Source organism: Perognathus longimembris, chromosome 13, assembly GCF_023159225.1.
Source record: "Perognathus longimembris pacificus isolate PPM17 chromosome 13, ASM2315922v1, whole genome shotgun sequence".
Classification (NCBI taxonomy): Eukaryota; Metazoa; Chordata; class Mammalia; order Rodentia; family Heteromyidae; genus Perognathus; species Perognathus longimembris.
In genome coordinates, this window is record NC_063173.1 from 55,871,528 (window position 1) to 55,891,221 (window position 19,694).

Here is a 19,694-nt window from a genome sequence, read left to right on the forward strand (position 1 = left end):
CTGTAATCCTAGCTACTCAGGAGGCTGAGATCTGAGGATCATGGTTCAAAGCCAGTCCAGGCAGGAAAGTCTGTGGGACTATTATCTCCAATTAATCACCAAAAAGCTGGAAGTGGAGCTGTGCATGCAACAAAGGGCCAGCATTGAGCAAAAAAGTTCAGGGACAGCACCCAGGCCCTGAGGTCAAGCACCAGGACTAGCACAAAATAATAATAATAGTAATGGTAATAATAAATTTCCTCAAATGTGTAAGAGAAAAATCCAGCAGGGTAAGTGGGAAGAGAGATAAGGTGTGATTTTATATAAACCCCTTAGAAAAAGCCTCTGGAGAAGGCAGGCCTTGAGCAGAAAGTCAGTGAATGTAGTCGCTCTTCCTCTTATCAGCAGTGCTTGGGGGAAAAATGCACAGTATTTTCCCAATGTCCAAACAGGCATTTCTGCGCTATGCATCTCACCGGCTGGAATGTGAACTGGGAGGGAGCACAGAGATTCTCTCTTTCTCACTGAGATCCAGAAAGCTCCAACAGAGATAAAACAGACCCCTTAAGCAGGGAGCTTAAGGAGAAGAAAGAACGAATTGGGGGGGGTTATATGTCAGAAATAACTAAGGCAGTAGAGGGTAGGAGCTAGAGAGTAACAGGGCTTCAGGAGGAGCACTTGGAACCCCCCCCCCCCAGGTGTGCTAGGGGCCTCTCTGGCGGGATGTCCTTGTAGGGGAAGAGTCTGCCAAATGGAAAGGCATTCCAGGCATATTTCACAGGAAATGCAAAGGCCCTGGGACGGGAGTCTGGCTTCCAGAACAAGGAATACCACCCTCTCTGTGAGGGGGCCCAGTGCAACAGCTCACACTTGTAATACCAGCATAGGTAAAAGCATCAGGGTTCAAAGCTGGCCCCAACAACAACTTTGAGGCCTTCCTGTAAAAATAGCAAAAACAAATATGGCTATGGGTATGGATCAAGTGGTAGAGTGCCCTCCTAGCTAGTAGGAGACCCTAAGTTCAAACCCAGATACTGAAAAAGAAGGAAGGAAAGAAGGAAAGAAGGAGGGCTGGGGATATGGCCTAGTGGCAAGAGTGCTTGCCCCGTATACATGAGGCCCTGGGTTCAATTCCCCAGCACCACATATATAGAAAATGGCCAGAAGTGGCGCTGTGACTCAAGTGGCAGAGTGGTAGCCTTGAGCAAAAAGAAGCCAGGGACAGTGCTCAGGCCCTGAGTCCAAGTCCCAAGACTGGCACTGTCTTTGGCTTCTTTCTGCTCAAGGCTAGCACTCTACCACTTGAGCCACAACGCCACTTCCGGCTTTTTCTATATATGTGGTGCTGAGGAATCGAACCCAGGGCCTCATGTATACGAGGTGAGCACTTTACCACTAGGCCATAGTCCCACCTCCAGGAAGAGACTCTCATCTCCAATTAACCACCAGAAAACTAATTAAAACTAATTGGAGTAGCACTGGGGCTCAAAGTGACAGACTGCTAGCCTTAAGGTGGGAAGGGGGAAGCCCAGGGGCAGTGCCCAGGCCCTGAGTTCAAGCCCCAGGACCAGCAGAAAAAAGACAAAGCAAAAGCCTTGCACATTTAGGATTCACAGGCTGTCAGCACTAACAGCCTTATCTCCAAGTCCAGCAGGGCTTTGATTGATTGGCACCTCCTTTGCCTATGCATTACTTGGAGAAAACCACTGGCTGTCGTGTTGAGAAGGAAGGGGTTTTGGTCTTCAGGGAAATGGCAAAAACCCGAGCTCAGGAGGGGAATGGCAGGGCAGGAAAAGCTGGTTTCTGGCATACTGAGAAAGTTGTGTTTACAGGAAGAGCCAGCTCTTTCAAAGTCCAGAAAAGCCAGGGACACACACTAATTGGTTTCTAAGGAAACGCCCAGGAGCAGGGCAAAGAGGCAGCGCCTGGCTGGCGAGTCACCCACAATCTCTCTTTTGTCGTTTAAACAGAGGCACTGGGAGAGGGAAAGCCATACAAGTTCCTCTCAAGCGTTCGGAGTCCCTGCTACTGCCAGCCTGGTTCTACATCTTCAGTGCCTGCTTCTTCTTCGCTCCTCCCCAGCCTGGAGCAAACAGATGTTCAGCCCCATAGATAAGCCATTTAGGGAGAAAGATCAATCCCAGTCATATTACTTACTTGGCCCCTTCTGGTCCCTTAGGTTTCTCACTCTATGCTAGCACTCTTATTACTTGAGCCACACCTCTACTGCTGGCTTTTTTGATGGTCAATTGGAGATAAGAGTCTTACTGACTTTTCTGTCTGGACTCACTTTGAACCATGATCTTTAGATCTGCCAGTCAGATTCTCCTGAGTAGCTAGGATTCCAGGCATGAGCTACTGATGCCGGCTGATCTTCTCTTTATTTTAGAAAAACACTCAAGCTCACAGAAAAAGCCACAAGTGGAGCTGTGGCCCAAAGTAGTACAGTGCTAGCCTTGAGGAAAAGAGCTCAGGGACAGCGCCTAGGCCCTGAGTTCAAGCCCTACAACCAACACATACACACACACACACACACACACACACACACACACACACACACACAAAGCCCAGTCCCCTAAACAGATGTCAAGAGAAAAGAAAGAGCTGGGGGGAGAGGGGCTGTGGCTCATACCCTTAATCCTTGGGGAGGTGGGTAGAATGAGATCTGAGGATCAAGGTTCAAAGCCAGCCTGGGCAGACAAATCTGAGAGACTTATCTCCAATTAACCAGCAAAAGGCTGAAAGCAGAGCTGTGACTCAAATGGTAGAGTATAAGCCTTAAGCAGAAAAGCCCCAGGGACAGTGGCCAGGCCCTGAATTCAGGTCCCAATACTGTCACACACACACACACACACACACACACACACACACACACACACACACACACACACGATGTTACCAAGCAGAGAAAATTGGGACAAGACACACCACCAAAAGTATTTCTTCCTCTAGCACCAAAAATTCTAGATCTTCAAAAGATACTGTCTCACAAGCATAAAGACCTTGACCAGCTTGCTAAGAATGAAGAAACCTTAGGAACCTTTCTGGGGGTGTAGAAAAGTCTCTGTACTAAGTTTATTTCCTACAGGATTTTCAAAAATCTGGAAGGAGGTGTTTTCCTTGCTAGGCCTTAGAGAGTGACAGCTTGACCCTGAGTCCTGTGTGATTCTACAGCGCAGGAAGTTCCATTTACCTGCCGATGCTCCTGAACCTTATCTCTGCATAGAGGGTGTCATTTCTGTCATTAAGATTATCATCATTCTTCCAGTCCCCTCCATTTCTCACCTGGATTTGGGGTGGAGACTGAAACTGCCCCAGCTTGGTTGGTGGTTTCCTTGAGTTTATTCTGGTCTTTGCATTCCAGTGCTGATGGCTGTGGCATGCTCTAGCAACAAGGATAAAAATTATTACAGAGTCACTCATGAAATTATCTAATCAATACTCAAATGACTAAACATGGGTATAAACAATACCACCTTTCTCAGCCAGGCACCAGTGGCTCACGCCTGTCATCCTAGCTACTCAGGAGGCTAAGATCCAAGGGTTGTGGTTCAAAGCCAGCCTGGGCAAGAAAGTCCATGAGACTTTTTATCTCCAATGACCCACCAGAAAACTGGAAGTGACTCTGTGGCTCAAGTGGTAGAGTGCTAGCCTTGAGCTGAAGAACTCAGAGACAGTACTCAGTCCCAGAGTTCAAGCCCCATGGCCAACAGAAAAGAAGAAGAAGAAGAAGAAGAAGAAGAAGAAGAAGAAGAAGAAGAAGAAGAAGAAGAAGAAGAAGAAGAAGAAGAAGAAATACTACCTTTGGCTTAGTGGTAGAGTGCTTGCCTAGCATGCATGAAGCCCTGGGTTCAATTCCTCAGTAGCACATAAACAGAAAAAGCTGTAAGTGGTACTGTGCTTCAAGTGGTAGATTAGCTAGCCTTTAGCAAAAGAAGCTCAAGGATAGTGCCCAGGCCCTGAGTTCAAGTCCCAGGACTGGCAATAAATAAATAAATAAACAAACAAACAAACAAACAAATAAATAAATAAAATACCACCGTTTCCACTACTACTTCCAACCCAACCCAAGCCCCACCCTTGTTTATAGCTGTGGCTATAGATGAGATAATAGATAGAAGTGCTTAAGACGGAGCCTGGTGGCTCACCCCTCTAATCCTAGCTACTCAGGAAGCTGAAGGGACAAGTTCCTGGGCCCTGAGTTCAAGCTCTGGTATCAACACAAACAAAAGGGAGGGACTGGGATTTGGCAGTCAGTGCAGTGGCTTTAGTGCAGGTGCGCGTGTGGCATCTGGCTGGTCCTCCTTAGACCACCTCCGTCTGTTCTGCACGAGCAGAGCTATCTGCAGATGACCTGCTCCTTTGTAACCAATCCCAAGGGCAGAAGGGGAGAGTGTGGCCAAGTTCTGATCCAGCTCAGGTCCTAAGAAGTTCCTCTCCTGCACAAGGAGACCGCTTAGAGTAATGACAGCCACGAGAGGGAAGAAGGAAGGGAGACAGGAAGAGGAAAGCAAGCGGAGGAATGCCTATGCTACGTTGAGAGGAAAGGAGTCTAGGTCATCGCTAACCATGTTTCACCTTGGCCAAAAGGAGAGAGAACACCCAACTTCCTGTGCCATAAAGAGAGAGAACACCCAACTTCCTGTGCCATAAGGAGAGAGAACACCCAACTTCCTGTGCCATCTCGCAGCAGCGCTGAGAATCCGCATGCCACCGTCCGCTGGCACCCAGGCCCTCGCTCTCCCTTCCTTGGCTCCTCTGTTCCTCTGCCCCCTACCAGGCCACCTGGCTGGTAGCGTTATTGTTTTCCACCTCACCTGAGCAAACTAGGGAACAGAGTGGATGAAGGAATTTTGGAGACACCTGTTATTTAAAAAACAAACAAACAAAACAAAACTGGAACTGAGTTTGGGGCTTACCCTAGAGATTGAACACAGTTTAACTGTGTGCATATGCTGGAAGGTGAGAAAAGACAGGGGATCCTCTACCCCAGTCCAGCCTGCAATCATAAAAGAATGGCGAGGAGAGAGCTGGGTGAGGGCGGCTCACGCCTGTCATCCTAGCTACTCAGGAGGCTGAGATCTGAGGATCGAGGTTCAAAGCCAGCCTGGGCAGGAAAGTCCAGGAGACTCATATCTCCAACTTACTACCAGAAAACCAGAAGTAGAACTGTGGCTCAAAGTGGTAGAGCGCTACCCTTGAGCAAAGGAACTCAGGCCCTGAGTTCAAGCCTCAGTACTGGCAAAACAATAAAATAACACAAATGACTCAGTAATGTGGAAATAGCAGACACCCTTGGCAAGCCAGCAAAAGAGCAATTCCAGGCTAGGGCAGCCTCTCCAGTTACAAGCACCTGGGTGCCCCACCTGTGCCTGGCCCAGCCAGACTTCCCTGAGATGCGGGTTCACACGGGTGCTAGAAGGCTAGGGTAATCTGATTGGCCTGAAGGTTGCTTACTAGAGAAGACAGGCTCTGTTAACGATCAGAGAGTCAGGCTGGAACCTGTTCCCCTCAAACCTACGTGCAGGGCCTCAGAAAAGCCCCACAGAGAGACTCAGGGTGTGGTCAGCTGCTCTGACTGATCCTGGGTATAAAAATCCAGGTGGGTTTTAAAAGACTTGGTCTGACCGACCAGACCAGAAATCAAACAGAAGAACTACCTTAAAGCCATTGCTCCCTTCCTCTTGGAGATAAGCAAATCCACAGAGAGATTCCTCACTCCCAATTTCTGCTTAGAAATAATCTTTTCATCTTGCTTTTGGCTGACAAGAGCTGGATCTCTTGCGGATAAGCAACTAACCAAAAGCTACCTGCGTCAGCTGAAACGGACCAAGCCGGTGCTGAACCGGATGCAGACAAAGCAGCCATTTCTCCCTTTCGAGGGAGTGTGGACATTGCTCAGACACACAACTCCATACCGGCCCTGCCCAGATTTCTGCTCTCGGTGGCTCAAAATCTACTTTCTAGCAGGACTTTGGCCTCGATGTGAAAAAGATAAATAAATATATATATATATATATACATATATATATACCAAACCCCAGTACAAATTCAGTGCTGTATTTTCTTGGCACCACAAATCCTTGTCCTGCATGCACAGGCTAGTGTGTCACACCAGCACCCGCAGAGCCGCGTCTGCTTCTGCGGCAGTCAGTACTGTAACAGGGCAGTGCAGAGCTGCCCGCACGTGGGGTGAAGGAGGGGATGGGGGGACTCTCTGTAGCTTCGCCTTCCTTCAAAGGTGAGAAACAGGGCTCTGCACATCCTGTCTGGGCTGCTCTGGGTCCACACATTCAGAAGGAACACGAGCCTCAGAGGCTCACGCCTGAAAGCCTAGCTACTCAGGAGGCCAAGGTCTGAGGATCAAGGTTCAAAGCCAGCCCCCAAGTAGGAAAGTCTATGAGACTCTTATCTCCAAATAACCACCAAAATGACACAAGTGGAAGTACGGCTCAAGTGGTAGAGCAGCATCTTTGAGCTGAAAAAGCTAGGAGGCAGAGCTGAGGCCGTTGACCTCAATAATCTCTGTCTCTCTTTCTCTGTCTGTCACTTTTTCCTCTCTTACTCTCTCACACACAATTTAGAAAGACGAAAGGACAGGAGGAAGGGGGGGAAAAAAGAACAAACGAAAGTTATTTGTTCTTATCAGTTTAATAAAAACAAGCCAGGTTGATGCCACTCATAATCTCATCAAACGATGGGTTCATTCAGTTCATTTTGGTTTTGCATTTTGTTGTTGTTTTGCCTTTTCCTCTATATTTTTGTTTATTTGTTTGTTTTTTGGCCAGTCCTGGGCCTTGGACTCAGGGCCTGAGCACTGTCCCTGGCTTCCTTTTGCTCGAGGCTAGCACTCTGCCACTTGAGCCACAGAGCCACTTCTAGCTGTTTTCTGTATATGTGGTGCTGGGGAATCGAACCCAGGGCCTCATGTATATACATGAGGCAAGCACTCTTGCCACTAGGCCATATCCCCAGCCCTTTCCTCTATATTTTTTATAGATATATGATTTTTTTCTTCTTCTTTATTGTCAAAGTGAAGTACAGAGGGGCTACAGTTTCATATGTAAGGCAATGAGTACATTTCTTATCCAACTTGTTACCTCCTCCCTCATTTTTCCTCCGCCTCCCCCCTCCACATCTCCCTCCCCCCAGCCATGAGTTGTACAGTTGGTTTACACCATATGATTTTGTAGGTATTGATTTCCTCTACATTTTGTTTTTGCTTTTTAAATTTGTTTTTGGTCAGTCATGGGGTTTGAACTCAGGACCTAGGTACTGTCCCTGAGCTCTTTTAGCTCAAGGATAGCACTCTACCATTTTGATCCACAGCACCACTCCTGGTTTTCTGAAGGTTAATTGGAGATAAGATGTTCCTGCCCAGGCTGGCTTTGAACCATGATCCTCATATCTTAACCTCCTGAATAGCTAGAACTATAGGCATAAGCCACCAGTGCCTGGCTTCTTCTGCATTTTCTATTAGTATCAACTAGGTGTACAAGGGGGTTCTTTTTGACAGGTCCATAAATGCATACAACATACATTGATAGTTATTTATTCATATTTTTTACTTTGTGTTTTCTTATTGTTTTGTTTTTCTTCTACATTTTCTATTAGCACCGATTAGTTGAACAAGGCAGTTTCTTTTGACATGTTCACGTAAGCACACAATGTCCTTTGATCAGACTCATTTCCTCCAAAACTCTCCTGCAAACCAGTCTCAACAAGCTTCTCTGTTCCATTTTCTCACAGGGACACATGGTACAATATTTAGATGCCTTTCATCCTCCTTTGCCTTCTTCATTCTCCCCTCCTGGACAGACCTTGTTTTTTGTTCCTGTCATTCTTTTTTTTGGGGGGGGTGCTCAGTTGTGGGACTTGAACTCAGGGTCTAGACACTGTCCCTGAGCTTTTCTGCTCAAAGCTAGCGCTCTACCACTTTGAGCCACAGCTTCACTTCCAGTTTTTCTGGTGGTTCATTAGAGATAAGAGTTCCACTGTCCTTCCTGTCTACGCTGGCTTTGAACCATGGTCCTCAGAGCTCAGCCTCTTGAGGATCTAGGATTGCAAGGCATGAGTTACCAACACTCAGCCTGTCATTTGTTTTCTGATGGACATATTAATTGTTGAACATGGTGTCACATGGTATTTCACATATGTGTAGTCAGTGTTTCAACCACACTGGCTCCTTCACCAGCTCTCACTTTCTCCACCAGGCTCCATTATTCAACAGCTTTCTGTGAGTTTTATTTTGCTATCTTTGTTCACAGGTGCAGTGTATTGTGGTTTTGTTCATTTCTAACAATCTTTTCATCCTTCCAGTCCCCTCCAAGAATCCCACAATTACAAATACAGTCATGTCTGTGTACCTGTCATCCTGTATGTGTGTATATATATGCTTATCTTTTAGATCTGATACCCCGGCATGGCAGTCTTAGGGGCTGGGAGAAAGTAGATTTGTATCCTAGACTGAAGCTTAAATTCAGACTCACCAACGACTCATGGAGAGCAGCTGGGTTTTGAAACCCCAGCAATAACTTAGAGAATCATATTTGGTGTTTATTTGGTGTCTTAAACTTAGGTTTGTTTTAACTTTTGTTTCTATTTATGTCTCTGTGTGTGTATGTTTGTGCAGTGCACACGTGCACGCGCATTGGTACTAGAGCTTGAACTGAGAGCCTGGGCTCTGTCCCTTCACTTTGGTGCTCAAGGTTGGTACTCTACCATTTGAGTCACAGCACCATTTTCAGCTTTTTGGTGGTTAGAGATAAGCATCTTAGAGACTTTCCTATCCAAGCTGACTTCCAACAACAATCTTTAGATCTCAGCCTCTTTGAGTAACTAGGATGACAGGTGTGAATCTCTGGCACCTGGCGGGTTTTGTTTGCTTTTAGCCTAAGTCTAAGCAAATGCCCTATAGACCAGGGAGCTACACAGTAAGGAAGGGAAGGGAAAAGAAATCGGCATGTGTGCACGGAATAATAACATAGCAATGCGGTGGCTTGCAGTCCTTGCCGTGTGCTACGTACCACTTGCCAGGTACCTGGAACTGTGCCAGAAACATGATGGCAGACAAGCAAGCAGACTTGCATTTCCTCTCCACAGAGCTGACAGCCTGATGGGGGAGTCAGGCCAATAAGCAATCAGACACTGATAACTGAGTATGCATAGTGCTAAGAACAGGAAACTATAGAACACGATCCCACAGGATATTTGGGGAAAATGGGAAGCGTCAGGGAAGGCTTCCAGGAGGAAATGTCCCTAAGATGGAGCACTAAGGATAAGGAAGACAGGCCTAGTGAAAGCCCAGAGGTAGAGGGCGGGCTATGTGAAGAATAATTCCAGCAAGATGCCGGTGGCTCACACCTGTAATCCTAGCCACTCAGGAGGCTGAGATCTGAAGATAGCCTTTTGGAACAAGCAGGGTCAGACAAATTTGAAGGACTCCAATTATCTCCAATGATTAGTATCCAATTATCTACAATTAACTGCCAAAAGGCCAGAAATGAAGATATGGAGTAAGGAACAGAATGCCAGGCTTGAGGCAAAAAGCTAAGCAAGCACTTAAGGCCCTGATACTGACATAATAAATAACCAAATAAATAAATAAATGCCTTTTTCTTTCTTTACTTTTTGTCAGTTGTGGGGCTTGAACTCAGGGTCTGGGCTCTGCCCTTGAACCTCTTTGTGCTCAAGGCTAGCACTCTACCACTTAAGCCACAGTGCCACTGCTGGTTTCTTTCTGGTGGTTAATTGAAGATAAAAGCCTCACAGACGTTTCTTCCCTGGGCTGGTTTCAAACCGCAATCCTCAGACCTCATCTTCCTGAGTAGCTAGGATGACAGGCGTGAGCCACTGGCACCCAGCAATAAATGCCTTAGGAGAAAAAAAATGGTCTGGAAAGAGCTGAGAGTGGCTTGTAGAGGTTGACAATGGCTAGGATGAAGGCAGGAGGACCTCTGGGTGGTGGCTAGGTGTGAAAAGGCTGAGAACCCCCTCCATAGGAGGTTTTTATTAAAGCATTCCCATCCAGCGATGAAAGCCTCCTTATTCATAAGTGAGTGTTAATCAAAGCCCAGAAACACAAAGCAACAGACAACCAAGCAGTGCCAGAGCTCAGGGGGCTGGGGACACGCCTGAGCTCACTTGCTTTTTCCTGTACTTGTTTCTACCAGCAGCAAAGTCTATGGAAAGTCCATGATCATGCCACAAGAACATGGCCAGGGAACTTTGGCAGAGACACCGGGTCCAGCCATTTCCCCATCCCGTTGGCGATCGTGAAGCCAGGAAAGGGGTGTCCACAGAATACTTAGGGGGTCACTGTCACAATCAGGCCTCACCACCTGGAGGCAAGAATCTGGTTCATTCAGATATTTCTTTCTTTCTGATTAACAGTAATGAGCCATTTCCTTTTTTTTTTTTTCCATAGCGCTAATTACTACTTCAAAGAGAAGTCACCAAAATCAGTTTCAAAGCTGGGCACCTGGTGGCTTATGCCTATAATCCTAAATTCTCAGGAGGCTGAGATCTGAAAAACACAGTTTGAAGTCGGTCAGGGCAAACAAAGCCGAGAAACTTTTATCTCCAATTATCCACCAAAAGCTGGAAGAGGAGATATGGCTCAAGAGGTAGAGTGCCAGCCTTGAGCAAAAGCCAAGCAGAGCACAGGCCCTGAGTTCAAAAACCAATAATGGAGCTGGGGATATAGCCTAGTGGCAAGAGTGCCTGCCTTGGATACACGAGGCCCTAGGTTCGATTCCCCAGCACCACATATACAGAAAACGGCCAGAAGCGGCGCTGTGGCTCAAGTGGCAGAGTGCTAGCCTTGAGCGGGAAGAAGCCAGGGACAGTGCTCAGGCCCTGAGTCCAAAGCCCAGGACTGGCAAAAAAAACAATAATGGCTCCCATGTGTGTACACAGAGACAGAGACATGAAGAAACCCTTGGTTCAAAGCTCTGTTGTCTCTTAGGTATGATCCAAGAGATAAGCAACTGGGGGGTGGGGGGGAGCCAGGCACCAGTGGCTCATGCCTGTCATCCTAGCTACTCAGGAGGCTGAGAGCTGAGGAGCAGGGTCATCTCCAATTGACCACTCAAACACTGGTAGTGAGCTGTGGCTCCAATGGTAGCAAAAGAGCTCAGGGACAGCGCTCAGGATGAGTTCAAGCCCCAGGACTGACAAAAGAAGAAAAAGAAAAGAAACAAGAAAGAAGAAAAAGAGAAAAGAAAGAAGAGAGGGAAGAAAGAAAGAAAGAAAGAAAGAAAGAAAGAAAGAAAGAAAGAAAGAAAGAAAGAAAGAAAGAAAGAGAAAGAAAGAGAGAGAGAAAGAGAGGAGGGAGGGAGGGAGGGAGGGAGGGAGGGAGGGAGGGAGGGAACATGCAAGCAAGGCCAGGTGCTGGTGACTCGCACCTGTAATCCTAGCTACTCAGGAGGCTGAGATCTGAGGATCGTGGTTCAAAGCCAGACCAGGCAGGAAAGTTCCTGAGACTCTTATCTCTAACCACCAGAAAACGGAAAGTGGTGCTGTGGTTCAAGTGGTAGAGCACTAGCCTTGAGCTGAAGAGCTCAGAGATTGTGCCCAGGCCCAGAGTTCAAGCCCTACAACCAACCAAAAAAAAGGAATGAAAGCAAAAATCCCCCTCTGCAGCTCTCAGCCTGTCCCAAGCTCCATCCGCGAGGTGAGGCGCTCCTCTCGCTCCCACAGCTGAATTCCTAGAATTGATTTTCTAGGAATTTAGACAATCCAAACAGGCTGCCCTACCCCCTTCCTCACCTGACGTCGCTGTCTGCCTGAAGGACCCACTTGAAATTCAAGTTGTGAGCTAATCTAACAACGTTACAAATAGAAAACGCGCTGTCATTCTTCTCCCTGCTTGCTCACATTCCAGCCCTCCCCCTCCGCCTGCCCACTGAACACTGGATGGAGGCCAGCTGCCTGGCAGCAAAAGCCCTCCCCAGACCACACACCCAAGAAAGTGCACAACCCAGTCCGCACTGCACCGCTGAAGAGGCCCGGCGTTGCCAAAGCCCTCCCCCTAACATCTGTCATCGCAGTGGGGCGCCGGGGCTCAGGCCTGTCATCCTCATTACTCAGGAGGCTGAGATCTGAGGACACAGTTCAAAGCCAGCCGGCACGGGGCTGGGAACATGGCCTAGTGGCAAGAGTGCTTGCCTCGTATATATGAAGCCCTGGGTTCGATTCCCCAGCACCACATATATAGAAAACGGCCAGAAGTGGCGCTGTGGCTCAGGTGGCAGAGTGCTAGCCTTGAACAAAAAAGAAAGCCAGGGACAGTGCTCAGGCCCTGAGTCCAAGGCCCAGGACTGGCCAAAAAAAAAAAAAAAACAAAAACAAAGCCAGCCAGCACAGGAATGTCCCTGAGACTCTCATCTTTAATTAACCACCAAAAAGTCAGAAGTGGCTCAAGTAGCAGAGCCCCAGCCTTGAGCTGCAAAATGAAGGGACAGTGCCTAGGCTGTGAGTTCAAGCCCCAGTATGAATGTACACCCTGATTGGGGGGCCATATGCCCCTGCTGTACCCCGCTGTGGTGGCAACTCAGGATCCCGGCTACATCAGTCTCCAGGACCACAAAGTCCCATAAACACCCACACCTCTAATTGTGAAGCTTTGAGCAAGGGCTCTCCTACACCCACACCTCTAATTGTGAAGCTTTGAACAAGGGCTCTCCTATCCCCAAATCCCCTGAGCTGGCCTTCTGATGAGTCAAGTAGCCACCAGGAAGGACCCACCCATCAAGACCCCAAAACCCTCCTAGCAAATTCACAGGTTCACAAGTGTTCATGGAATGGGTGACTCAGACTGTCGTCCTAGCTACGTAGGAGTCTGAGATTGGAGGATCCTAGTTCAAAGTCAGCTCAGGAAGACAAATCCAGGAGACTCTTTATCTCTGACTCACAATTAATAAAAAAAAAAAAAAAAAAAGAACCCAAACATGAGGCTGGGAATGTGGCTTAGTGGTAGAATGCTTGCCTAGCATGCATGAAGCCCTGGGTTTGATTCCTCAGTACCACATACACAGAAAAAGCCAGAAGTGGTGTTGTGGCTCAAGTGGTAGAGTGCTAGCCTTGAGCAAAAAGAAACTCAGGGACAGTGCCCAGGCCCTGAGTTCAAGCCCCAGGACTGGCACACATGTACACGCACACACACTCACACACAGGTTAACATATATAGAGCCATCCAATATAAACCAGTGCTCTGATTGAGGCCTGAGGAGATGAGCCCTCACCAGCACCAATGGAGAAGGATAAACCTATCCAGCGGGGCTTCTGATGGCCTTCCCAAATAATTATTTTTTTTAAGTTGGTCGTGGGGCTTGAACTCAGAGCCTGGGCGCTGCCCCTGAACTTCTTTTGCTCAAGGCTAGTGCTCCACCACTTTAAGCCACAACACTACTTCCAGTTTTTCTGGTGGCTGATTGAAGATAAATCTCCTGGACTTTCTTGCCCCAGCTGGCTTTGAACTGCAATCCTCAGATCTCGGCCTCCTGAGTAGCTAGGATTACAGGTGTAAGCCACTGGCACCCAGCTGAGAATCTGTTTGAGGCCCCAATCTCCTCTGTGCCCGGTGTCATGCTGGACCTACTGCCTGGCTCATGGCTTGCAGCAGCTCTAAAGTGGATTAAAAAGTTCCTTCAGGAGGGGGTGGTAGAATTCATAATGAGCCTTGGGATTTAGCAGTTTGGCTAATAGGGCCAAACCCAGACTAGATGGCCTCCAATTTCAGAATGAAGGCTACCGGGTGTGAACTGATTTCTGGTTTGCCTCGACATCGCAAGCTACAACTTTATTTAGATTGAATTTATTTGAAGCAGCAGTTAGGGAGAGGCTTAAGCCACCACATCATCCTTTGGTGCTGTCCTACTTCCTATAAGTCCCTTCCTCCCTTTCCTCCCTCCTTCCTTCCTTTCTTCCTCCCTTCCCTCCCTCCCTTCCTTCCTTGCTCTTTTCCTCACTCCTTTCCTCCTCTCTCTGTCTCTTCCTCCCTCCCTCCATCCATCCCTTTCTTTCTTTTCTCCCTCCCTCCCTCTTTTCTTCCCTCATTTTTTTTTCTTCAGTGCTTGGGACCAAGCTTGGTCTTGCACACACCAGGCAAGGCCTGTACTAGTGAGCCACACCCGCAGCCTCTCTCATTCCTTTTTCTGGCCTTCCCTTTTCTTACTCCTTTAACTTTCCTCCTTCGGGACCTAGAGTTTTGCTTCCCCTCTCCTAGCCCCAGCAGCACCCACACATCTCCCCTTGCCCCAGGCTCTTCCTTCTTCATCTCTGGAAGGAAAAAGCGAGAGCTGGAGGTTGGACTTCCTTTCCCTTGGGTGTGGCTCTGGGGATGAGTTGCGTGGCTTCATTCCATCCAGGAAGCCCAAGGCCCTCATGCCCACATGGGGTTGTTGGCACGTTTTCCAACAGGTTTAATATTGGCTCCACCTGGCAGCTGAGAAGAGCTGGCAGGTACAGAGATGCCAGGGGAAACGGTCATTGTCAGGGGACAACTCTGTTCAAAGCCATGTGCCAGGGCCAGCCCCAAGGGGCCACTCACTAGGGGGGCTGCAAGAGCTTCAGGATGGCTGGGCTGTGGTACAGGACCTGTGGGCGGGGCTAACTAGAATGCACACACTTTGATTGGCTTTGCAGATGCAGAAGGGGTGCCTGGGGGCAGGAAAGCCTCTGGAGGGGCTGGCAGCAGCCCACGAGGCCAACCCTGAGCAAGATCGCACTCGTCTTGAGACCTGGAGCTAACCCTGTCCCTCTCAAAACATAGGCTTATGGGGGGGTAGGTACAGATTTCTTTTTTTCTTTTTGCCTTTTAGGGCTGAACCCAGCCTGGGCCTCCAGTTTCTGTCTCAGTTCCCTGCCCTTCCTCTCCCTCCTCCTAGCCCCACCCTGATGAGTAAACCTGCCTTCGTTCAACTCCCCCATCATGCAGTGGATCCCCACCCCACCGCCACCCCCCTGCCCCAGGCCCTTCTCCAAGATTTGAAATCTATCTTATTATTATTAGCTTATCATTAAGTCTTTCTGGTAGCAGAGTGAGCCAAATGCTCTATGAAAAGCACAGGCTTCTCACTCACACCAGACCCCAGGGTGAGTTGTGATCTGGCTGCGGTCTCAATGCTCACTAGCTGGGTGGCTCCGCACACATGGCTTAACTTTGCTCAGCCTCTGTTTGACTATTTATTAAATGAGAAAAGAAAGCCAGACTTACATGTTGTAATCCTCACTACTCAGAAGGCTGGGCTCTGAGCGCCACAGTGTGAAGCCAGCCCAGGCAATTAAGTCCATGAGACTCTTATGGCCAATGAACACCAAAAAGCTGGAAGTGGAGCTGTGGTTCAAATGGTAGAGCACCAGCCTGGAATTTAAAAAAAAAAAAAAAAAAAAAAAAAAGCTAAGGGAAAGTACCCAGGCCCTGAGATTAAGCCCCACAGAAAGAGAGAGAGACAAAAAAAAAAAAAGAACATAATTATCTGAGGGGAAATGGTGCTGTTCTCCTGGGCAAACCCCACACATTTACTGGGGCCCAGGGCAGAGACCTGAGGATCTCTGAGGGCTATGGACGCCCTTGGGGCTGCCTGACCCTACAGGGCAGTTCTGAGGCGAGTAAAGAGCATATGGCATGCTGGCCCGTGACAAGCATTCATGCACAAATTCTTTGTCCATGTGGAGAAAGACAGAGAGCTGCTCTGTGTCACAAGCCCAAAGCCAAGAGCCCCATTTCCAAAATCCCCCAACTAGAGAGCAAGGCCAAGCAGGCCACCAGTCCTCCAAAGCACTTTTGCAAAAGAAATGCACCCACACTTGGGCTTCTTGCTTGATAACATGAATTTCAGAGGGAAAGAATGGCGAGAAGATGAGGAAGACATGTGGCCAAAGGTGCCTCTCACGTGGTGTCCTTCTAAGGGATACACTGAGAGCTCCTGAGGTCACTTCTGTGGTTTTCCCACCCCAAAATGTCCATCCCGAGTCCAACCAGGAAAAAAAAAATCGTCAAACAAACCCAGACTGAGGAACATTCATGTCTGCAAAATCACTGTGCTGATCCCCTGTGTGAAATGACAATAGAGCTGGGAGATCGTTCCAGATTAAAGCAAGGAACACACCGAGGGAACCGCTAAATGCCAGCTGATTGCGGCCTAGCTAGGAATTGGCCATGGCTGTCAAGGAAATGACCGGTGCTGCCGATGATGATTAGATATAGTCCTGAATGTTCTCTCTCGGCCCCCGGCCCCCTCAGGGCCCCTTCTCCCTGCCTCTCAACCCAGCTTTATACCCCAGCAACACCCTGGCTCCCGGATCCTACGTAGAGGCATCTGCGGGAGAGGAGTCAGGGCACTTCATCCTGCCTCGGGGGAAACAAAGCTGGCAGGTACTGAGCCCTCTCCCCCCTACCTCCTGCTTGTGCTGGGCTCCAGGATGGCGGTTCTCACCCCAAACTCCTCCCTGCCCAAGGGTGAGGGCAGTTTCTTCTTGTCCTTGGAGGTTCTCACCACCCCTTGCCAACTCCTGTGCCCTGCACATCATTCGATAAGCAATTCCCTTTATGAAAGTCTCTTTTTTTAGTTTACTGGAGGAACCCTGAGAGAGAAATGAGAATGAGCTTTTGAAAACCACTCACTCTCATTTGTAAGCCCACATTATGCACTCCAAATAATTATTCCTCTTTTTTGTGTGTTTGGGGTGGGAGATGGCTTGAACCCAGGGCCTCATATTCTTGCTCAGAATTCTTGCTCACTGCTTGTGCTTTACCACTCAAGCCATAGCTCCACTTCTGGCATTTTTGGGGGGGAGGGGATGGAAGCTTGATCCTGAGACCTCAGCCTCCTGAATAGCTGGGATTCTATGTGTGAGCCACCAGTGCTCCACTAATTCCGTGGTCTTGTCCACACACAGTCATATTGCCCACAGTGTGGAATACTGGGAAGCTACAGCCCAGACCACGGTCCGTTCTTGGTGCCTTGAGAAAGGACATCAGAGAGCCAGCCTTCCTAATTGTCTCTGCTGCTCTGGCCTCCCTGTGCAGCAATGGGGGCCACAGCAGATAAGACTTGGGGAGCACGGGCTGCTACAGGACTTGGAGAATCACCTTAGGTCATTCTTAACCAGGTCTGGAAAGGCGGCAGGCAGAGGCAACGATGCTGAAAGACACCCAGGGGACAGGGGCAGGAGGAACAGCGAGAGGAGGCGGGTACAGAGCAGGGAAATTGAAGCCAGCTAGGACCGGCCCCTTGTCTCCCCTTCTGGGGTGACAGTCACTGCGAGGAGGACCCCATGCTGCGACCACAGCCTCCAGAAGCACCATGGAGTTTGAATGAATGGTTTGCTGACTTCCTCCCCCACCCCATGCCCTCACTTTGCTTTTGTGCTCAAGGCTGGCAATCTACCACTTGAGCCACACCTCCAATTCTAGCTTTTGGGTTGGCTTATTGGAGAGAAAGAATCTCACTGACTTTCTTGCCCTGGCTGGCTTCAAACCTGATCGTCAGATCTTAGCCTCCTAGTGAGGATTAAAGCAGGCATGAACCACCAGCACCTGGCAAGATCAGCACTATTATTTCAAAGAGTAAACTGAGGCCTGGAGTGCATGTGTGACTTAAGGCCACGAAGTGAACTCAGAGCAGCTGCCACCGTGGCCATCCCATGCCTCACACCAGGAGTCCTTCCTGCCACATTCATAGGACTTTTCTTTCCCCATCCATAGTTGCAACCTCCTACCCTCTTCAGGACAGTTTCTGCATCTTGTGTCCATATGCAAGGATGCACAGTGGGTGGGAGGGACCTGTGGGATTAGGCCACCAGTGTGCCAGGTGCATCTCCTGCCTCTCCCCCCTACCCACCCCCACCCCTCCTCCCGTGCGGGACCCCATGGCCTCACTTCAGCTAGGCCTCTGCCTCTCTTCACTCTGCAGTGGTGCAGCCAGACTCACCACCCAAGTCAAGAAGCTAAGAATGGGGCTGGGAATGGGGCTTAGCGGTATGCTAATGCTTTGCCTAGCATGCACAAAGCCCTGGGTTTGATTCCTCAGCACCACATACACAGAAAAGGCCAGAAGTGGCGCTGTGGCTCAAGTGGTAGAGTGTTAGCCTTGAGCCCAAAGGCTCAGGGATAGCACCCAGGCCCTGAGTTCAAGCTCCAGTACTGGCACATTGAAGAAAAAAAAAGTCACTGACAAAACTAGCAATGCATTGGGTGTACCTAGTCTCGAAGATCAGATAATCTCCCCAGGCTCGACCCTGTCATCACAGAATACAATGACACAAGTTATCAGGGTTAATAAAACAGCTTTTATTTGCCTCATACAGCATTGATTTTCTTACATTCTCAATTAATTTGCCATTAAAGTGCCAGAAATTTTCTCGCTCATGGTAGCATTTGTTAAAAGAAATCAGGACTATTTTCAAGAACATGGCAAGTCATAATTCAAACACTTCTCTTACAAAATACAGAATGGAAGCCTCTTGGTATTGACCTGGTGGGATAATCTGCAAACGTGCTAATTTCCTTTCACCCTGAACACCAAACTGGCTGAGACCACCACCCCTGGAAGAAAAAAAAAATCTATGCTAAAGAGTTTGAGAACAATACCCACACTCCGGCTGCCTCTTCTCTGGACCATCTCTAGATGTTACTATTTGAACAGGTCAAATCTCAGGAGCAATTACAATCTGACCCCCTCCGCTGCCTTTTATCCCACCCTCTCTTACTACAAAAAGCGCCCCCCGCCAAAGTCATTGCAATGAAAAAGCGGGTTTCCGTTACCCCCAACACTAACAATGTTCAGTAAAAATGAGGATAATAAACACAGGCGCGTGCGGGCGGGCGCGCACGCGTGTGCACACACACACACACACACACACACACAAAAGCTTGCTTAGTAAACAAGAGCTCTCAGCAGTCAAAGCAAAAACAAAAACAAAAAACCCTGAAATCTTTAAGGCAAAGAACGTTGACTTTGCACGTGGGCTGGGTTGAACTTGAACTCCAGCTACTTGCAGGGTTGCAGGAGCCTAGAGGCAGATGGTTTCAGTTTTTTTGGTTTGGGTTTGGTGTTTGGTTTTTCAGCACTTGCCAAGGGCAGAGGCCCCAATCTTTGCATTTATTGCTGAGGCTGTGGGGGTGTTTCTCTGGAGTTTATATACAAACACACCCAAGGCTGACATACTCTTTTTTTTTAATATATACATATATATGTACACACATACAAAGGCCCACTACTCTTTCTTGGTAGAAACCGCCAGTTCTACCTCTGGCAACTGGATGCCAACCTTCGTGCCACTGTCATTGCTAGAAGAAGAGGATAGCCGGGACTTCTTAGAGGCCAAAGACACGCCACTCCCCTGTAACTTGCTTGCCTCCTCGTCGCTCCCAGTTACCTCATAGTGACCTTTGCTCTTTGACCCCAGGCCACCAAAGGTACCGAATTTCAGCTTGCCATGCTTGCCTTTGCCTTTCCCAGCTTCCAGGGACAGCTCTCCGCCTTCGAATTCCAGGGTCCCCGTCGGGGTGGAGGGCGCCGACAACTCCCTCTCGTCGCTGAACGAATTGGAGCGGTGCCTGGGTTTCTTGCTTTTGAACAGGGAGAATCTGCCCTTGGGAGAGGATGCTTCTGCTTGGGCCTCTCCTTCCAGAGAACCCAGGCTGGCTTTGGAGCTTTTCAGGTCCCCCTTAGACCCAGAAATCGATGCTTCCGGGGAGCCGGTGACAC

General features: G+C 48.7%; 1 protein-coding gene across 1 annotated transcript in view; it reads right to left on the reverse strand.

Moving 5' to 3' along the window:
* Positions 1-19,058: 19,058 nt before the first annotated feature.
* Ahnak (AHNAK nucleoprotein) overlaps positions 19,059-19,694 on the reverse strand; it is a 31,408-nt gene continuing 30,772 nt past the window's right edge. The window contains 1 exon segment of the mRNA XM_048360799.1: positions 19,059-19,694. Coding sequence (XP_048216756.1) covers positions 19,201-19,694 — 494 coding nt within the window. The 3' untranslated portion in view covers positions 19,059-19,200.